Here is a 20309-nt window from a genome sequence, read left to right on the forward strand (position 1 = left end):
CTGATCCTTCGGGATTCACCCTCACCGCGGAAGAAAGAATCGCGGTTACGACGGTTACGTTCAATTGCATCTAAATGCACGGAAACGCCTGACGTGCACGCTGAAATAAACCGCGGAAGCGGCATTTGTCATTTATACAAGGATGAAAGTGAATGACAGGAGCGGAAATACTGTATATATACGGTGTATGCTAAAAGCTGGAAGTCACGTGCGTACACTAAAGTTCTAGATTCTGAAAAGATGGTTAATTTAGAAGTAATGATGTAACTATAATTGGAAGTTCTCGGTTGTTAAAACTTGAAAATTTTGAAGTTATTACGCTTTAGTGTGGCAGAGATTCTTGGAACAATTTATTTACCACGAAGTTAAATCGAGTTAGTTAAAGTTGGAAATGAAAAAGTTACTGAAATTGGCATTTAATCAAATAGGAAATTTCCACTGAAGAAATAGTTTAATGCGGGGATTTAAAAAAAAAATTCGGTGAAAGGTTTTTAATTCGTAATTGACGAAAACAACGTAAATGTATAGGTCGATGTATAACTCGATATTTATTCGTTAAAAAATCGTCAATTTTTAGCCAGGTATAATATAGGCCTATCGTTATATACAATTATATACATGTTTAACTTAAACGATTATTACAGTCTATATAAGGAAGTAGTCAGGTCCGACGAAGGATCCGCATTTGGGAAAGTCCTGTGGCGCAGGTATCATGTCGCTAGGTTTCCCGACTTGCAAAACAACATCCAAACCGCGAGTCCAATCAGTCGCATGTTCATCACGCAACATCCAATAACCTGCAGAATTATGTGAAAGTGAGGGATAGTAATTTCATCAATTTAATGCGCAAGCATTGCTGTTATATAAGCGTTACTTTGTGTTTCTACCTGATTAGTCATCGATACTAGAATATTTCGCAAATTCCGAGTCGATTTCTTTTTTTTTTAGAATTATCGAAACATATTATTTGTTATTTATAAAAAATGTCGAAATAGAATATCTTGGAAATCGAAATTTGGAGCAGCAACAAATCAAAGTTTTACTATTCATTGAACATTTTATGAAATTCGTGAATAACTTTATATTTTCAATCGCTCAAAATATTCTGATACATTTCGATAAATTTTCATAAAATTTTTATCCCGTTTATTTGAAAAAATACAAATTAACGATTTATTCAATCAAAATAAAAAAAAAAACAGCTTATATTAAGTAATTTGTAGATTCGATGAACAAAAAAGATTTACCTGGATTGTCGGCTTTAAATCGCAACGCCACGGCGCCGAATTTAGGCACAATGACAGTATCTTTCATCGGCGCGCAATCGAGATTTCGTGCAAACAGTTGCTTCCTCTCGTCGAGTTTTTTCACCTCGTGCAACGACATACTCCGACCGAATTGTCTCGCAGCCACCACGTAAAAACTGTAGCCATGTAAGTGGTAAACTAGATCGTCCAAACCGCCTATAGTAAAGCGATGACTTATTATTAATTCCCAAATAATAAAATTCTTTGTAACATAAATAAAAAATTTCACTTATAGCATAAAATTAATAATTAAATTATTAGATTTTGTGAGATGGAAAAAAAATTTCTATCGTGAAGAGAGATAGGCCTAATAGATTTGGAAATTATTAAATAAAACAGAAATATAATTCGACGAGAAATATAACGAATCAATAAATGTTCCTATTTTTGCGAAGGTTTATAAAAGAAGCTGATTATTTTTTTTCCATTATTATCGGAAAAATCGCAGGATCTTTTTTTATCTGACGCAAACACATATTAGGAGAAATCGTGATAACGCGTCGAATTTTGTTCTTAAAAAGAAGTAATATACGCCTCGCTGGAAATGATTTATGAAGATGAAATATAACGCAAGATCAATAGATCTGCCGACTTTTTCAGTAAATAAAAAATATGGATCAAGGGCATCAAGATATCCCGGTTGAGCTTAGACTCTATTGTGCGTTAACGTTCCTCTTATCTCACTCATGCCATCCGCTTATTGTAAGATTATCTCATACGTTAATTAATAGTTATATAATAATTGATATAATGAATCTCTTGCGTAGAATCTTATGGAAAAAATAATATTTTTTTATTCAATTAACTCTTGGTTTATATTAATATTAGTAAAAGTTTAAAATGTATTAATTATATTTTTTCTGCACTCTAAAATTTATTTTTAAATAAAGTAATTTATTTTTATCATAAAACAATCTTTGAAATATTGATCATTGTATATGTGTATGTATGAAAATTTGTTTAATGAAATTCTAAACATCACATACTATAATATTTTTAAATTTATAAAAAGTGGCGCTATATTGTTTTAGCCTAGGAAATTTAGTACATTATTCTATCCGCCATATAAAAATAGCGAAGAAAATATAACATCAATAAATATTACATTACCGTAAAGCCTCATGAAATTTCGCGCGAAGTAGATTGAATATTTCATTTATTCGCGCAAATAAGAAAGACTTTTCTGGTATTTCTCAGGTTTGATTCGTAAAGTAGCTAAGCTTTGAGCAAAGATAAAAAAAGAAAGAAAAGGAATTATAAGAAACGAGAATATAAAAGAAAATAAATAAACGGGACCGCGATACAAGACGTTTATGTCACATTGCGTGAGTTACGTTTTGATGACGCTCGAACTAATTATATTTTAATTACCTTGATCCAGGAGAATAATCTCGACGGTCGCTCCGAGTGGTACGTGACGCACGTGCACGCACTCGCACATGTCGTTCGTACCGCCACCGGCGCCGTCACCGACCGGACGGCACCGACGTCGGGACACTGTATCATTATTTTCGTTGCGGGTGTCATCGGTGTCGTCGTCGTCCTCGTGATTGGAGCACATCATATCTGGCGACACATCGCTATCCTGGGTCAACAGTGGCGATGAGGGATACGTGAAAGTGGCATTGTCCACGTTCAACACTCGCGTTTCCGTCCCGCTGTTACCTAAGAGAATAAAGAAGAAAATGATCTCCGTGCTGCGATTAAATTATAGACTTCAATTGAGCGTGTGTGATTCTCCTCTTGATTCGAATTTAATTACATGGGATTTCTCTTAATTCGCTTTTAATTTCGCGCTTTTTCTCAGCTCTTTGTACCGGATGGTACTTCGAAGATTTCTTCTTTTCACACAATGATTAAGGAAAATTGAAGCCGAACTGCCTTATTAGCAGTTCAATATTTTTAAGCAAATTTACAACCAATTTTTCCACAATAAAAAATTCACGAGAGATCTCTCAATGCTTATATATGTCACAACTTTTTTTCTTTCTACATATGATGTCTTTATAATCTGAAGTCTTGAATAAAATTTTTATTTCGACCAAATTGATTTAAATTTAAAAAAATAAAAATGTTTATATTTATATTTTTCAAATTTAATTTGTTCTCAACTTTAAAAAATTAAGAAATTTTATAAATTAATTTTAAATTAATTTTTTAAAAATTTGAAAATTTTAATAATTTTTTTATTCGTCTTACGTTAAGTATTCAGAAATCGAGAAGTAATCTTATAATTTATTAAAAAGTTATAATAGCTGAAGAGAGGAGATTTACGAGAAAAATAATAGCGGTGAAAGCACTCCTTCTTGACCCGGATACATTGCATTATCGTATTATGTGCGCGAAACATATTCGGTAGGAAAATTTTAATAACCCGGAAAGTTTACGCAATACATAAATGAATAGGTGAAACTCACACGCGGTAGAGAATTTTTTATCAGGCGATTACGTCTATTGGCATTAATTTATGCTCGCGTTGCAATTACGGTTGCACCGCGCGATTACGATTTAATTGTGTTTTCACTTCTCGTCTATTGTATCATTTTTTACACACCTATCAGTTCCGTTGCTTGCATCTTGTAATTAATTGGCAGATACATCGTCACGTCCATTCTGGGCATCGCTAGGCTTCGCGGCATTTTGCGCATATTCTGGATATCCGTGACGCACAGGCTCTCTTGTCCGCCACACTTCTCGGCGGGATTCGTCGTCACGGCCAACCGGTTCCCTATCTCGTCGATATTCTGCTGATCGATAGTTTCGGCCGTTGCCGCCGGAATTTCCGAACTGCCTTTATAGTTGAGCACGGCCGCGCCATTTATCGTACTCGTTCCGCATTCTTTCGCCGTATGCACGTTCATCCAATAGGAAGCGACACGTTTACTCGCTTTTAGAACAAAATCTGCCCTTTCACCTTTAACGAATGTCGAAAATCGTTCGTCATTCTCGGCGCACGATAGAAATTGCGAGAAATCGCATAAAATCGTGTGCCTTCCGTGAATGAAATTAAATTATATCGATTTTATGATCGGACCTTTCACTCATAATCTTGTTATAAATCTTGATAAAGGTAAAAGTTACAAGACACGCTACTTAAGATCCGAAAGTGGAAACAATGAAGGAGAAAATAAGCGCCATTAAATGAGCTGGAAAAATTTTATGACGCTAAATTATAATCTAAGCGAGCAGCAAGTAAAAATTTTTTTTACGTTTTAGTCGTTTACGAGAAATATAAGCCAAAATTCTAAACATATATTCTGAATTAAACGTATATTTGATTTTCCTAAAGATAATAGAATTCCCGTTAAAACCCACGGTTCTCGCGAATTATTGCGCAGAAATTCCGGGAGGGTATTAACGGGACTCAGACCTTTTGCCAGCGTAATCGAAGTAACCTGCCGCGGCTCGATAGGATGCCCGTCAAGTGCAATCAAGAGAAGTGTGTGGCCGTCAACGAAGAGCGTCACTGGACATGCACCGGCACCTCCGGCGTTAGCGACGCGGAATCTATGACGTCGTCCCGGAATGACCGTGAATGTATTTAGGGGAACAGTGGGTCCGCTAGGCTGATGACCTCTCCCATTGATCAGAAGAATCGCCGGTTTCACGTGACCTTGGTTGAACGAAACTTCTGGCGAATGCTGCCAGTGGGTCACCAGAATTACGTGATTAGGGTCGTCGATGTCATAAAGGGTGCGATGGGGCTCCCGTAAGTCCGCCTGTTTCACGATCAATGATCCGAAAATGCCGTTGGTGACGTCAGCGCCTAAAGTTTTTTTTTTTTTTTTTTTTTTTTAATTACTCGATCAATTTATATATGTTGTGTGATTCATTTTAGATGGAGTAATGATATTGTAATAAATTATAAGAAATCATATATGACAATATTAAATCATTAAATTCATCTTATGTGACTAAAAATTTATGAAACAAGTCCAACTTATAAATAAAAATAAACAAATATTTTTAAATTTTTAGTTTTAAACTTAAAAAACAAAAAGCCTTAACGGGTTGATAAATATGATAAAAAATATTCGGCGGGCATAAATTTTGAAATATTTTTCTAATAAATTATATATGAAATAAATGAGAAATATCAACCTGCGTGTGCATGCCAGAGATGTGTGCCAGGTATAGAGGCGCGAAATTTGTATTGGAAGGTGGTGTAACTCGGTATTGGGCATTGCGTGATCAACGGCGTGCCGTCCATATAAGGCATTTCCATTTGCGTTTGTCCACGCCAATGCACCGCTACTGCCTTACCCGGAAGACGATTAATGACATCTACCACTAGGATATCGTTTTCACAAACCTGTAAAAGCGTAAACTTGTCTGGAAGTTGCTAATTAGTCACACATTATCTTCGGAAATCTTTACCGGCAGGTTGAATGATGCGTGCTACTAAAGCAATTGTAGCTAGCGTTTCAATTTTACCGTCAAAAGTATGAATGTATTTCATAATTATCTTTAATGTTGTTTATTTAATTTTATTTTATAGTTTATCAATTTTAGTTTATTAATTTTATTTTATAATATATTAAAAAAGAAAAGGATTAAAAGAAATTAAAATTTCATATAGACTGATGAAAATTATCACACGCATATTACTTGATTCTATATGAAATGTGGATTTAGAATTTAGATTTAATCAACATTTCTAAAGCTTCGCAGCGTTTGTTAGGGAAGATCAATTAGAGGCCCAGCGAAACTCGCTTCACTTCAAAGAGTTCACTTAGTTAACCGAGACACGTGTGCGAGATCATTTCCACGTGTTCAAGCAACGCAATTAATTATCAAAACATGTATATTGTATACATGTTTCAATCACTACGCGAGTTAATTTTAATACAAAATAGAAGTTCAATTTTCATCGTATTGAAGATTGCTGATTGCAAATGAGATACATTTATATCGGCATAGCCACGTGGATCAAATCACACTCAGATGATCAATTTAATGCAATCTTTCTGCAAACTTATAGCAGTAATAATAAAGCAAGATGATAATCAGATAATAAAATTAATTGTACATTATCGATTAATAGTTTAAAAATGTTCTAATTTTTGATGTATAAAATAAAAAATATTTGATTGTTATATTAAACAAAATCCATTTTTTCGTTTTGCATCTTAAATTATGAAATAATAGAATTGTAAAAAAATGTTAGTAATGTATAATTTTAAAATGTATACAACTTTTTTTATATTAAGTACGTCAGATCGTCACATACATACATATCAAAATCAAATATTATTAAAAAATAAAAGGTTATATAACAATATTATAATATTATAATATTTATATTATTAAAATAATTAAAAATTATCATATTAATATAATGTAAATAATATAAATAATATAAAAAATAATATAAATATATATTTATATTTATATATATCAATATTCACATTCGCTTCGAGAGACGAAGTATAAATCGTCTTTTTATATGTTACAAAATCACTCAAAATGAATTTGTTAATATATATTATTAGGTTTTATACATAAGTTTCGAATCATTAATATGACATTATAAAGTAAATTTTAATTAGAGAAACTCTAATTAGAAAGGCGATATCGAAAAACGCTCGCGGTGAATTTTGCTGAGTTCCAAGCAGTAAATGTACACACTCGTGCTATTGATCGTTAGTGTATATCGAGGTCATACCTGAATACTGGGTCCTGGCATTTGACGATTAGCTGTAAGGATGCCCCGTCTCTGTCCATCCGCGGAAATACAATGTTTGGCTAAGCAGGCAGTCTGATTCAATGGACAATCTCCGCATGATCTGTAACGAACTCGTGTAAAATCGCCATTCCTATAACACTATAATATGTTTACGAAGCAGATCGAACTCTGCCGTATCACTGTTGTATCTTTCACCGAAAATAAAAGCACAGATCTATAAAATAATACTTTTTACCACAGTTTTCTGCATAAAGCTTCGCATGCAATTTTTCATCTACATATATCTAGAATTTTTTATCTACATACGTATAAATATATAGATCATTCGCCATCGACTTTTTATAAATATAGACGAAGAGTGCGAAGAAACCATAATACGATTTGAGAAAAAAATAATGCAAGCTCTCAGCTATAAATAAGACATTTATGTACATATATGTATATATATATATATATATATATATATATATGTAATTGTATTGCTTGAATGATTGAGTATATATGTATAAGCATCGCGTGTTAAATAAAAGAGAACAAATGTATAATGTATTCAATAGCAAATTCGTAATATTTTACTTTATTTAGATTTAGCAAATAACTAGAAGATACCGATCGGGATTGTCTCGGGATTGGATTATGGTTATATAGTATTATCATCCGGCGCGATTATAGTTTTGCATACTAATTTCGAAATACACCAGCCGGCGTGCAATCGATCGTGAGAGTTTTCCGCATTGCATCGGTTAAGAATTGCATAACGGTTATTACAGTGACGAGTCCGAAACCGAGTGTTATGCCTGTAACAGTTGCATAGTTCAAATGTAATGCAACCGTTGCGTATGATGTTGCAGTCGCAAAAACGAACTGTTTATAATGCAGTAATCATTTTACGCCGCGCACGTAACGTGAAATGTCACTTCTCTCGTTGCACGATCTAGCACATTTTTTTACAACATGCACACATGAAGAAAGGAAACGAGGCATTTATAATGTAATCATTTCACGAAACACACGTAACAAGAAACTACTACTACTTCCTTCGCGTGAGGCGGTTACGATCCTATACATTTTTTTATTACACGAGGAAACTTTCCCTTTAGAATTCGCCTCTCTCCATTCTCTTAGATACGAGTAATATTTTCAAAAATTCAAAATTAATATGTCATCATAGAAGCTCAACAACAAAATAATGTAACTTTAATCAATATAATTAAATTAATATAACGCTTTCTTATTTATATAACCTTGATCTGTTATAGCGGAGACCTAATTACGAGTGGGCATTTTATAAAATGGAAGTTGTACATTGCGTAATATCGTTCGCAACATTCAACTTCGACGTAATCTACATTCTTGGCGAACATTTAACCTTCGTATCTGAATTGCTCTCAAGAATTGCTTTCTCTATTTCCATAATATGTGCTAAATTAGACCAGACTGGTTTAAATCTGATATTAGTCTCCGAGAGAAAAACACTCATAGATTAAATATTTGATTTCTTCAAATAAAGGTTTGCAAAAAATTGTTGGAAGGAATGGATATTATATGAAATATCTATTTAAGAAATACAAATAAAAAAAAAAATATTTGAACCACAGATTCGAGAATCCAAAACATTTACCAATTTTTTATTTTAGACCATCGAAACATTGATAAAAGCGTTGTAATCAACTCGTTTGAAAGTCTGCATTACAGATGAGACGGGTCATGCGACTTGACCTTTTCTGACGTGTGCATTTATAATGAAGTTTTTCTTTGATTATGCGTGCAAATACACGTTTGGATTAAATTCTTACAAAATAGATATAATTGACAAAAAATATTATTGAATGATTGACTTACTTGCTGAGCGATTGGAAGACTTCTAACGTGAGTTTCACCCGGCAGATCATAGGCCAATCCAAGTGATGACATGGTCTATCGCAGGAGAGGAATGTTTGTTCTGGAAAAGAACAGAAAGAGTGAGAAAGGGAAAAATAATCTCGACGAATGTGACGAAAACAGTTTTCCTTCTCGTCCATCAGGCAAGAAAAAATACGAGTGGACAAAGATGAAAGTTAAAAACCACATAGAAAGTACTATTTAATAAAGAAAAGCTAATGATGCGCGCGTACATTATGGCGTATTATGGCACACACATCGATATTGCAGAGGATTAGAAAGAAGCGAAATTGCGCCTCGCGTATTATTATTTCATCATATTCATCTTCATTATAAATTCTTAAGCTGACTACGATTGAGCCGCATAAATTATTACAACTCAGTGCCTAATGAATTTCTTTGTATTCGTGTACATAATTTACATCATTAATATACGTTTACTTTAAAACATAAACTGTATTTAAATGATGTGTCAAAAAACATTTGAGACAAGATCCCATTTATAATTTCTTTTAATTTTACATAATATCGAAAATATTTGAGAAAACAAAACATAAAATATGCAATGCATAAATAAAATTATAAGTAACTTTCTCTCGTAAATTTTTCTGAGGAATAATTAAAAGTTACGCTAAATTTACATGACTTATAAGATGCACAATAAGACTGGACACGCATACGTTGGTATTCTAATTTCGACAAAGTAATTGTTTCAACTTACTAGGTCTGTAATTGTTAATATGCAAAAATGTCGCCGCAGCTGCGATCATAGTTACGACCACGAGACATCGTAAAACATACGTGGTCGGAGTGGTCACGTGTCGATGAGTGGACTTTGGAGAATACATCGCCAACCAACGTTGTTATATACAACAATAACAGGCGGTGACGACATTCATTCCCCGTGAGCTTCAAAAATTGACGGATTTAGGATAAAATATTTTTACAAACTTTTAGAATTAATCTTTATAAAAAAAATATAAAATATGTCGATTAAAAACTAATGTACGTGCAACTATTTAAGTAGCACGACGTATAAATATACATGCAATAATCATAATGGACAAGAGAGATATAATATTGATTTCTATCAATAAATAAGAGAAAATTTTTTTAGATTTGATGATGACTTTTTGTTGCTTTCAAGCTTCCAAGCAGCCAAGTCAAGGATAATACAATTGAAAAGTTAATACGGAGAAAGCCGTGAAGATAAAAGAGGAGCCATTTGTACTATACAAATGAGATCGAAAGTTGAATTATTTGCTATCCTTCAGAGTCCTTTCTAGTTTCTTAAAAAGCATTCATCAATCAATTTTTACGAGCGAGATGAATGAATTATGAAGATTAAATTTGAAGTTTAATCATATATAATGATTAATCATAGTAATAATGAGGCTATCCATCACTTATTAACATTAGGATATTTTGAATATATTTGTGTAATTATATTATAGCTACGAATATTAATTTATTAATATTCGTAAAGATTATATAACAAAATTATATAATCAATGATTATAATATGATTATAAATAGCAATTATTGAAATACATACATATATACATATATTTAATATAATATATATAAAATATATATTATATTTTGAATAAGAATAATGCGGATGAAGAGATAAAAAATCAACGAAATAGTAAGATAAAGCAAAACATTAGTCTGATATCATTGTTTCCATTCCCTATTACAAGATTAAAAGCATGTAAAAATTTAAAAATAAAATTTTTATATAACGCGTATAAATCGTAATTCAGTTATATGTGTGACACATCAACGGAATCACGCATCTCTGAAAGTTTTAATTAAAATTGAAAGTAAATTACTGTTCACGTGCAGCTATTTCCCTACAGAAGTTTTTGTAGTGTCCTAGAAACAGATTATATAAATAATAGGACGTAACTTTTTTTTAATTTTATTTTTTATAAAAACAATTTTAAATTAATTGATCAACTCAATTCCTTGCAATTTAATTTAACATTGCGATATGCGCGTTATTTTTTAAATAAAGTTTATATTACAATTATCTATACGAAAAATTTATAAAGTTTCGGAGATTTTCCAAACTGAAATTAATTTTTTTTTTTTTTTTTTTTTTTATTTAGACTAATTATATCAACGTGTTGCAATTATACTACATCTCTTCTTATTTATTTCTACATGTGTTACAATCTTCACATATATTAATTTATATATTAAAGAGTTATGTTTGCATCAACTAATAATTTATATTAATATCCCAAAAAGTTATCACTACAAATGTCATACAAATATCTTTTAGCAAAAGTAATATAATTCTTAAACGTGACAGATGTAATAAACGAGGATATAGACGAGAAGGAAAAATATTCCTTCTCAATAACGATTATGCACAAAAAAGTAACGTTAAGAGACATGTACAAAGGAACAAATATAGATATCTTATGTCACTGCACCACTGCGGACATTTACGTGGAGTCGCGGTATAACAAAACTGCGGAGACAGTCGCGCTCCCCATCGACGACTGATGAGAATATCGAGCCCGAAATTCGTTGCTAGACCAGCGTTTCTCTCCCGCTCTCTTTCGCCGCTCCGACGTTCCTTCTGTCTTCCTTATTACCAATGATCGAAACTCTTCTTAGCAAAGAATGATCGAAGCTTGTTTAGTCGCAAAACTCATTTAAAGTGAGAAGAAAAAAATTGGATTCTTGATTAAGAAAAAACTGTTGAGACGCAAGAGAAGCAAAAGTTGTAATAGACATAACTTTTTACGAACGTTCGAGATCGTCTGGATTATATAACATTTCTATTACATTTAGCAGTATAATTATCTATCCTTGAGCTCTGAATCGAGGTTTTATCTAAGGTTTTATTAGATATTGCATCGATTGAAGAAGATTTTATTGACAGAAATAAATTAATTTCTGTTAGATTTTTACGTCAACGTATAAATTTCTTGTTTACATTGTGTGTGTATTGCGAAATATTATTATTATTACATGTGTTATAAAGGCAGATAAATTAATTAGGTCTAATCTAAAATTATTGAAGCGATAACTTTTAAATGTAACATGCAACATCTTTTATTTATACATGGTACGTTATTAAATAGACTCTTTCCAAATATATTTGAAAAATCAATTTTTGATTAATAAATTTTTCTTTTTTAAATTTTAATTGTTTTATGTATTTATAATATTTTAATAATTGTTATCGTTAATACATTTAAACGGCGCAGATTCTGCACTAATAACTTTTGCGAGTACCAAAAGAATACGCTAATAATGCTACTTGACTCGTCTTTACTAGCGATTTATATTCGCGATGTTATTTCTTTCAAAGATTTTTTCTGTGCGTAAAAATGATTAATCAGCTGCTTTATCTGAACATAACTATGCGTATTGACTTTCAATTGGCTTTGTGTAACTGCTCGGCATAGTAGTTTAATCCGATCAAAATGTCTTCGAGTGGAAAGTATCAGAAAATGCTCAATGTTCAAAAGTCATTTATCAACAGATGAAGAAAAGTCAAATAAGGTCTCTAATGAATGACCAAGACATGACGATCTAAAGACAAATATGGATGATTATGATTGAGACAAAATGACGACTAGATCTCATAAATCACCGCACCACTGACAGTCGTCGACACGTAGACTAACGACCACGTCGTCGTAGGTACCGTCGCGCACCCAGTAGACAACTGACGAAAAAGTTTCCAATTTCGTTGCTCAGTCAGACTAACTCTGACCGCGTACCTACCTTCCCTCTCCCGAGGATCCCTGAAGAGTAAAAATCATCTATATGCGACCATTTTTTTTTTAGTACGCGTCCTCTCAATCACATAACAACGCCTCGAGTTTCCCGCACGCGAATCTGAAATATGTGTCAGAAACGGCATAACAGCGAGTGAAAGTTTGCCTGTGGGCCTGTTCTGAAGGCCCCCCCTCCTCTACCTACCATCATTCGCATTACGACTGGAGACCTGTTCCATCTCTCTAAAAAGCCAGCTGCTCGAACACTTTCATCTCCCGACCTTTTTCCTTCTCCTCGAGCCCCTCGGTCCAGCAAAGAGATTTCGCTTTCGCTGATGCCCACCGGATCAACTCTTACTCACATGGGCGGATAGAAACGATAATCATCTTGCTGCGGTTACTTCTCTATGGAAAGCAAGTGACGTTTTGCTTGTCGGGAATGACCGAGAAACGCTTAAGCTCGCGTTTATCGGTCATTTTCATTTAGATTGCAACATTACTCGAACGAAACTTTCTACAGAGAAGAATAATAAAACTTTTAATGTATCTATACGTGCAGAAACTGGTATGATTTCGACGAGTTTAATTATTTAAACGTTATAGCTAAATGTATCTTGTCACGCGATTTTTACATTACTTAGGCAAAATTATATCTATAAATTAAAATAAACTATTCATTTCATATAATGCGTATGAAACATGTGGCAGTTATATTAATAATGCCATTTTTTAGTCATTATTTTAAAATATTTAAGAAATATTAAGAAGTTTTTACAGTGAAAAATCATAAAAGTTAATCACAAAATTAAATGACTTCCTCGTAAATCATTTAGAATATTTAATTTAGTTTCTAAATTTGTTTGCGTCTTTGAAAATTTAAAAATTTATTTGTCTGCCTACAGTGATTGACAGTTTATTAGATTTACTAGAAAGAATATAAAAATTAAATAAGCAATACATATTAGTGAAATTAGTGAAATTAAACAAAAGGAACACATTCGTGAAACTACATGACTTTACATTTCTATGAAATCGGTTGTAATACAAAATAATGAAGGAAACAATTACTATCAGAATAACATGGATTTGAGCTTTTCCCTTACATTTTATAAACATATTAGAGGTAATAGATAAATGAAAAAATGACGTGTATCGTGATACGGATCATCATGTTACAACATTAATCTTTTTCGCATCTTTTTTTCGCGAGCTAATTTACCTCAAATTATAAGTATAATTTGCCCCCCTGCAAAGTGACATAAATTTTTACCACAATGAAAAGTATTATGTAATATAATTGCGACAATTTAATCAACGATTAAAACGTAAAAAATGTAAACTTCTATGTGTCACGCATTATCTAATACATGTGACATATTCGATAACAAAATTGCATGATCTAAATCCGTAATTACATTTATGTTATCTAATTCATATTCAAGTGTGACTGCCACATTTCGTTAAGTAGGTAACGACTTCCTAACTTTACAAGTAACAACTTCCTATCTTTGCAAGACCGCGTGTCATCCGCTTTGTCATAAATAATTTTCAAATATATATCATGGCAGTACTTAGCACTCCGTTATCAGCTTCTAGTTATAAAGTTCCGTATCAGAGAAAGCAATTACTGATAATGCAATTATCTGATTTAAGATCCATTTTATTATATTCAAGTAATTGAACAATGTGCACAAAGTAGAATTACTTAATCACGTATATATGTGTGTGTGAGATTATTAAAAGATAATATGTGAATGAAACGAACTTCATTTATCTTGAAAAGTGAAAGACGTATTTCTAGTCTATCTACAGTCTGTTTCGTTACTCAAGTTGTATCGTTTTATTTTCACTTGACAAAGTGTTTTTCTCTATCGACAATAACTGTAAGTAGCACTCAAGCGGAAATCTCTCATACTTAGAAGTGTTTTACTCGATATCATTTAGCATCCTGTGTTTAATAGTTTTAACGATTTCTATGGATTATCAGGTAATCAAGACTGTTTAGTTTAAAATGTTAAAAAGGAGATTAATAAGTACACGATTTGTGTACACGATAAAAAACTCATAGATCATTATAAAAGAGAAATGCTCTCGATTTAAGAGATAATCGAATCCTCTGTATTTTCTCAGTATAAATTTCTAATTTTATTGATGTAAACTAAAAATGCAAATGTGAAAAATATAGTTTTCAAAATATTGCTTTCATTATAAACCACGGCTTAATTACAAATTAATATTGTTTTTATTACTTTTGATATTATTTTATCTATTTCTTTTTTATTCCCATATGTATTAAATGGTGATCCTTTTTATATAGTTTTGCATCATTTATCAGAAAATTTTCGATATCCTGGAATTTGAAATTTTCAATATCCTGAAATTAATATCATTCTGATAGTTGAGGCGACCTTTTCCTTACCTCTCTACATATATTGCGAATAAAACGGCATATTTACCGTGTAATAATTGACGCTTTCACCTGTTTACTTCGGCGGAACGCATCTCTCTCATACACATTTCTCAGAACTCAGAATCAACGAAATTTACATGAGTATCGCATATATGTTTCACTAATATTGTGATTTTTATTACATTTTTTACAGAAAGTATTCGAATCCCACGGAAATAGGTTTGCGTGTGGAAATAGAACTGCGTTTACGCATCATGATTGCTGCGATTATTTTAATCGCCCATATAAATATTTATAAATATATAATCTTGTACATTATATATAATACGAGAACTCTACAAATGATATAATCATGTACAAATGTTAGTAGTAATGCAGAATTATGTATGATTTATTAAGTCACTTTGAAAACAACGCAAGTTTCCATTCATGGGTTACTTATTGCGCTCATGATCGATATAATTAGAAAAATATCTATAGTAATTAATTTAATTTAGAAAAATTAAATATTAATTTACATTTGTGTTTTTTAAAAAAACTAATGCTATTATTAATTTATTTTAATTTATTAATATTATGAAGCTTACTATTTTTTTTACACGATTATTATTTAAAAATTTGCATTTGTCTAGAAAGCGGTAAATTCTACGTTGTACGCAAAATGTTACTTAAAAAAATTCTCACTTTTTTTAGTTAACGAATATAATCAACTTACTGAAGAAAACATTTTACTGAAGTTTATTATACTGTCAGAAAGGTGACAGGAGTCGCCACTCAGAAAAAGGTAATAAAAAATAAATTTCTATTTCTGAGATGGCCAATATTCTTTTGAAGTGTAAAAGAAGAGAAAGTAAAAGATATTTAGAGCAATCACGAAAAACATTTATATTCAGATTTGCTAATGTTACGGTTAAATTGTTAATAAGAAGTTGAAACACTTTTTTAAAGCGGAAACAAACAACAGGATCGTCAAAAAGCAAAATTGTGTAGATTGTTCCAATGCCTTTCACGTTGGACTTTCAATTTTCATCACGGTATATTTTGACGACATTTATAATATGGTATGTGTCTTGCTTCTTTTCCCTTAATTAATCAGGGAGAAAGTTTGTACGTGTAGTTTGTGTAAACTTATCATAGCATTTAGTAAGAAACGCAATAAATTATAAACAGAATTTTTGTCGCAGCTAACATTTGTAACATTTCCAGTACATTTTTAAACTGAATTTAAAAGTATAATATAAATTTCTCTATTATTTTTTAATTAACTCTTTTATTTTTACACAGTTATCACGTTTCAAAATATGTAACAAAATATATACATACATGTAACATGTAACATAATGTGTATAAAAATATATAAATTATTACATATGTGTTAATATAGATACATACACACAATTGTATAAAATTATAGAAACATAAAAATCTTATGTGATGCAGAAAAATTAAGAATGTATTTGAAAATATAGCGTAAAAAATATCTGTTATAATTATAATATATTAAGAATTCAAAAAAATATTTGTACAGTTACTTTTAACAAAACAATTATTCTTAACAATTGCTCTTAACATAAAGATCGTGAGGCATTTAAAGTGTTATTAAAGCTAATTGTGCGTGCGTGTAAATATGATCGAAGTTTTAAAGAAGATAATTTTATAGTGGAAAAAATAGTGTTAAGAAATAAATAATAATGCAAAGATTTTATACGGAAGCCAAACTTTTAATAAGGTATAGTACGTTAAATAAAAAAGTAGTGATACCAAAATGCACAGCTTTTTCATGTAATTGTAAAGTATTATATATGTAAGATTTATTCAATCCTATTTTATATAATAAAAGCGTAATACCAAAATCCTTTTAGTCGCGAAGTAAAGATTGTACAAGCGATTATTTATAAATAAAATAATATTTTTTTTAATTCTTGCAAATTTACAAAAAAAAAATAATTTCCGTCATATTTTTATTTTTATGATAATCAAAAATAAAAATTAAAAAAAAATTATATTACACGCAGTGAAAATTCTTATGGTGAAGATGAAAAAACTTTTGCCTTCTCCTCTATTTATTTTCCATTAACAATACCAACATTAATAACGAGGCCTGAAAGCATGACAGTTAATTTAGCATAACGTGTTCCAAGAGATAATATCTTGCAGATATTACATCTGACAAATAATAGTTGCGGTTAGCATTGTTGACAATGAAATTGGTTCTTATTAAAAATGCCATACTATACATAACTGTAAATTTTGATTTGAGGACATTGACCTTTCGTATAGAGGTTCAATCTGTGCCTATCTTTGCATGAATATTTGCTATATCTAGTATTATATATTAATACTTTCTTAAAAAAAAAACATAGTTTGATGGAAAGCTGCATATCATAAATCTGATGAAAATGTTGTACTGTTATAATTATTTAATAAATAATATAATTGTGATATCAATTATCGGCATCGATTAATAATCTCAAACAATCTTTACCGATATTATAAAATGGTAATTTTTTATTGAAGTCAATTTATTGTATAGCTTCCAGCAATTCATGATCAGAGTATTAATCGTCCATCTGCCGTTCTTCCTTACTTATTTGCTTACACACTCTTCATGTGAGTCGATAAGAATAGAAAGTTTCTATAAATTTTCTTCAATGATTATATTGTTTTCTTGTTTCTATGCTTTATTTTGATTTGTAGATATTTTGACTGCAGATAAAATAATTAGCTACAAATGTGACACATTAGCTATGTATATACATATAATTTAGATGTAAAATTAAAAAAAAACTATCGTATGTATACATTAATATAAAAAAAACCGATTATTGATAATATTTCCGAGGAATTATTTTTTAATCGTATTTAATTATTTTATAATATATAATTACATAGGACTTTATATAATGTGTCATATAAACAAAAATTATGGAGTCAACTTCTTTTAATTTATTAATGAAAATTTTATACAACATTTACTTATACTTGAAATCAAAATATTCACTTCTATAAAAAAATGTTGTAAGCAAACAAGTAGAAAATAAGTAATATATATAAATTTGAAGAAAAAAGACAATAAATTTTTATATAAACAAATATATAAACCATAACTGATTTTGACGAAGCAAAAAAAATAAGTACAAGATACAGTTTATTATTTGAATCAATATATATGTATTTTTTTGTTACATATATCAACAATTTTTTAAATTATCTTGTGTAACAATTTTTTTCATAATCTATCTATGTCAAAATTCAATTATGCCAATCGTTATCGCATAAACGAATTAATCTAAAACTTTTATGAGGCGAATGTGGTTGCACGAAAAATCATTTCCATCGAGATAGATGTTTCATCTTCTGTCATATGAGCACACTTATTTAATTTTCACTGATATAACACGAATTGTCTACAACTCACCTGGTACAGGCGTGAAATAGATGATAGTCGCGACTACGGAACCAAGTCCGACGAAAATCCCGAATCTGAAGAGCATGGTACTGAAGAAAATCTGTACCGAGAGAGGCGCGAGAACGTGGAGAAGCAAAGCAGGCGAGTGTCGGACTGGCTGGTGTCGTAGCCGCGGACACACTAGCACCGCTCAAGCAAGTTCATTGCCAAGGAGAGAGTAGTCGATCCTCGATTAAAAGAAAGATCTTGCAAGTGAAGTACTAACGTGCTTGTACTGTGTCATATCGTGCTTGAGACCCTCTTAGCATGTCTGTGATAATACACGTGGGTGGGTGTCTTGTCGGAATCATTGCAATGTTTGCCAATCTACGGGGAGATGGTGAACCCCTGGTGACCCTTGTAATAATACCTCTTTTCACTTCGAGTTCTCTCCGACGACATCCTTACAAGAGAAAAGCGCGGAATAAATCACTATTAGTTATATCAAAATTTATTAATTACAATAGGTCTTCAATTTATAAATTATCACGAGTAAATTATTATTATTTCAGAAAAAAAGCTGAAGCAATCATATTTTTTAATGTTATTTATTAATATTATATATATTATTATATATTATATATTTTAATGTTTAATTATGCGTAATATTTAAATTTATTTAAATATTTTCATCGATTGATAAGATAATTTAAAACGCTGATCGAATAAGTTTTCTTTCGTCTATATTCAGTTTTATAATTAAAAAGAATATTTAGAACTATATTATTTAAGCTAATAGTTGTTAACTAATATTTAATGACTTAATTTGCGCAACGATATTGACAAAAGAAGCACGAAGTAGAAACAGAAGTATATAATGAATGTCAATTTGCTCATGAAATATGAACTGGAAATATCGATCTAGTGCAGAACTAGTTGCGTTTACGATTATTAAATTATGTATTTATTTGCTAAGAATATATCCTATCATTTTTATTATTTAATTATCTTATCATTGATATCGACAATATTTAAACAGATTCAAAACATTATTTCATGGTACGATATAATATAATATTAATTTTATTCCTTTCTTGTTGGAAATATTAAAATATATGCTTCTCGCCAATATTAAATAACTAAATGGAATTTTTGGAAAAAATATCAATTTTTTATAATACAATAAAAGACATATTAAATTTATATTCTAAATTTTCATTTTCTCTCAATATTATGTACAATTCCAATTTTAAAATTATTATATTATTTAGTAATAGTAATATTTATTAAAAGAAATATTTGATATAATTTATATAAAGTAACATAATGTTACATACATATACATAATTGTAGATTTCTTTTTAAAAATATGTTAATAATAAAATTTATATAAAAGTTTAAAATGAAAAAAATGAAACTAATCATTTTAAATTTTTACATAATTTTTAATATTAGATATATATATATATATATATATATATATATATAATGCATAATTGTAATTTCTTTTTAAAAATATGTTATATAAGATAATATTTAAAAAAATATTAATTAAAAATAAAATTCAAAATGCTTGTCTAATTTAAACAATTTATATTATATTACTGTAATTAACATATATATATATATATATATATATATATATATATATATGTGTGTGTGTGTGTGTAAATTACAGTAATATAATATAAATTGTATAAATTAGACAAGCATCTTGAATTTTATTTTTAATTGATATTTTTTTAAATATTATCTTATGATTGAGATATCATTACACATTTAGTATATGCATGTCACACGAAAAACTTTGCATTTTAATATAAAACCTTGGTACTGTAATACATTTAAATCACTTACACAAACGTATGTTGTGTATTTCGTGTGTATGTGTGTA

The 20309-nt window shown here is 30.3% G+C and overlaps 1 protein-coding gene across 7 annotated transcripts; it reads right to left on the reverse strand.

Moving 5' to 3' along the window:
• Positions 1-473: 473 nt before the first annotated feature.
• LOC140672583 (uncharacterized) lies at positions 474-18616 on the reverse strand. Of its 7 annotated transcripts, none has more exons than XM_072904842.1 (11): positions 11284-11425; positions 10710-10752; positions 9596-9783; positions 8836-8935; positions 6973-7093; positions 5409-5619; positions 4678-5073; positions 3862-4221; positions 2679-2972; positions 1248-1463; positions 475-797 (listed from the first exon to the last, which is right to left on the reverse strand). In XM_072904842.1, the coding sequence occupies exons 3-11, from the start codon at positions 9720-9722 to the stop codon at positions 646-648; spliced, it is 1977 nt and encodes a 658-aa protein (XP_072760943.1). In that variant the 5' UTR covers positions 9723-9783; positions 10710-10752; positions 11284-11425; the 3' UTR covers positions 475-645. The 7 variants fall into 7 exon arrangements, with proteins under 7 accessions (XP_072760948.1, XP_072760943.1, XP_072760944.1 ...); XM_072904843.1 differs by having other exon boundaries at positions 11319-11385; XM_072904839.1 differs by lacking the exon at positions 10710-10752.
• Positions 18617-20309: the final 1693 nt, after the last annotated feature.

The sequence above is a fragment of the Anoplolepis gracilipes genome, chromosome 13, assembly GCF_047496725.1.
Source record: "Anoplolepis gracilipes chromosome 13, ASM4749672v1, whole genome shotgun sequence".
Lineage (NCBI taxonomy): Eukaryota > Metazoa > Arthropoda > Insecta > Hymenoptera > Formicidae > Anoplolepis > Anoplolepis gracilipes.

Bases quoted from the DNA above. Each gene is read 5' to 3' on its own strand.
- LOC140672583 (XM_072904839.1), bottom strand. From the start codon at position 9,722: ATGTATTCTCCAAAGTCCACTCATCGACACGTGACCACTCCGACCACG. The intron at 2,973-3,861 runs GTGTGTAAAAAA...TTATTCTCTTAG, and splicing joins GCAAGCAACGGAACTGATAG to GTAACAGCGGGACGGAAACG. The intron at 798-1,247 runs GTAAATCTTTTT...ATAATTCTGCAG, and splicing joins ATTTAAAGCCGACAATCCAG to GTTATTGGATGTTGCGTGAT.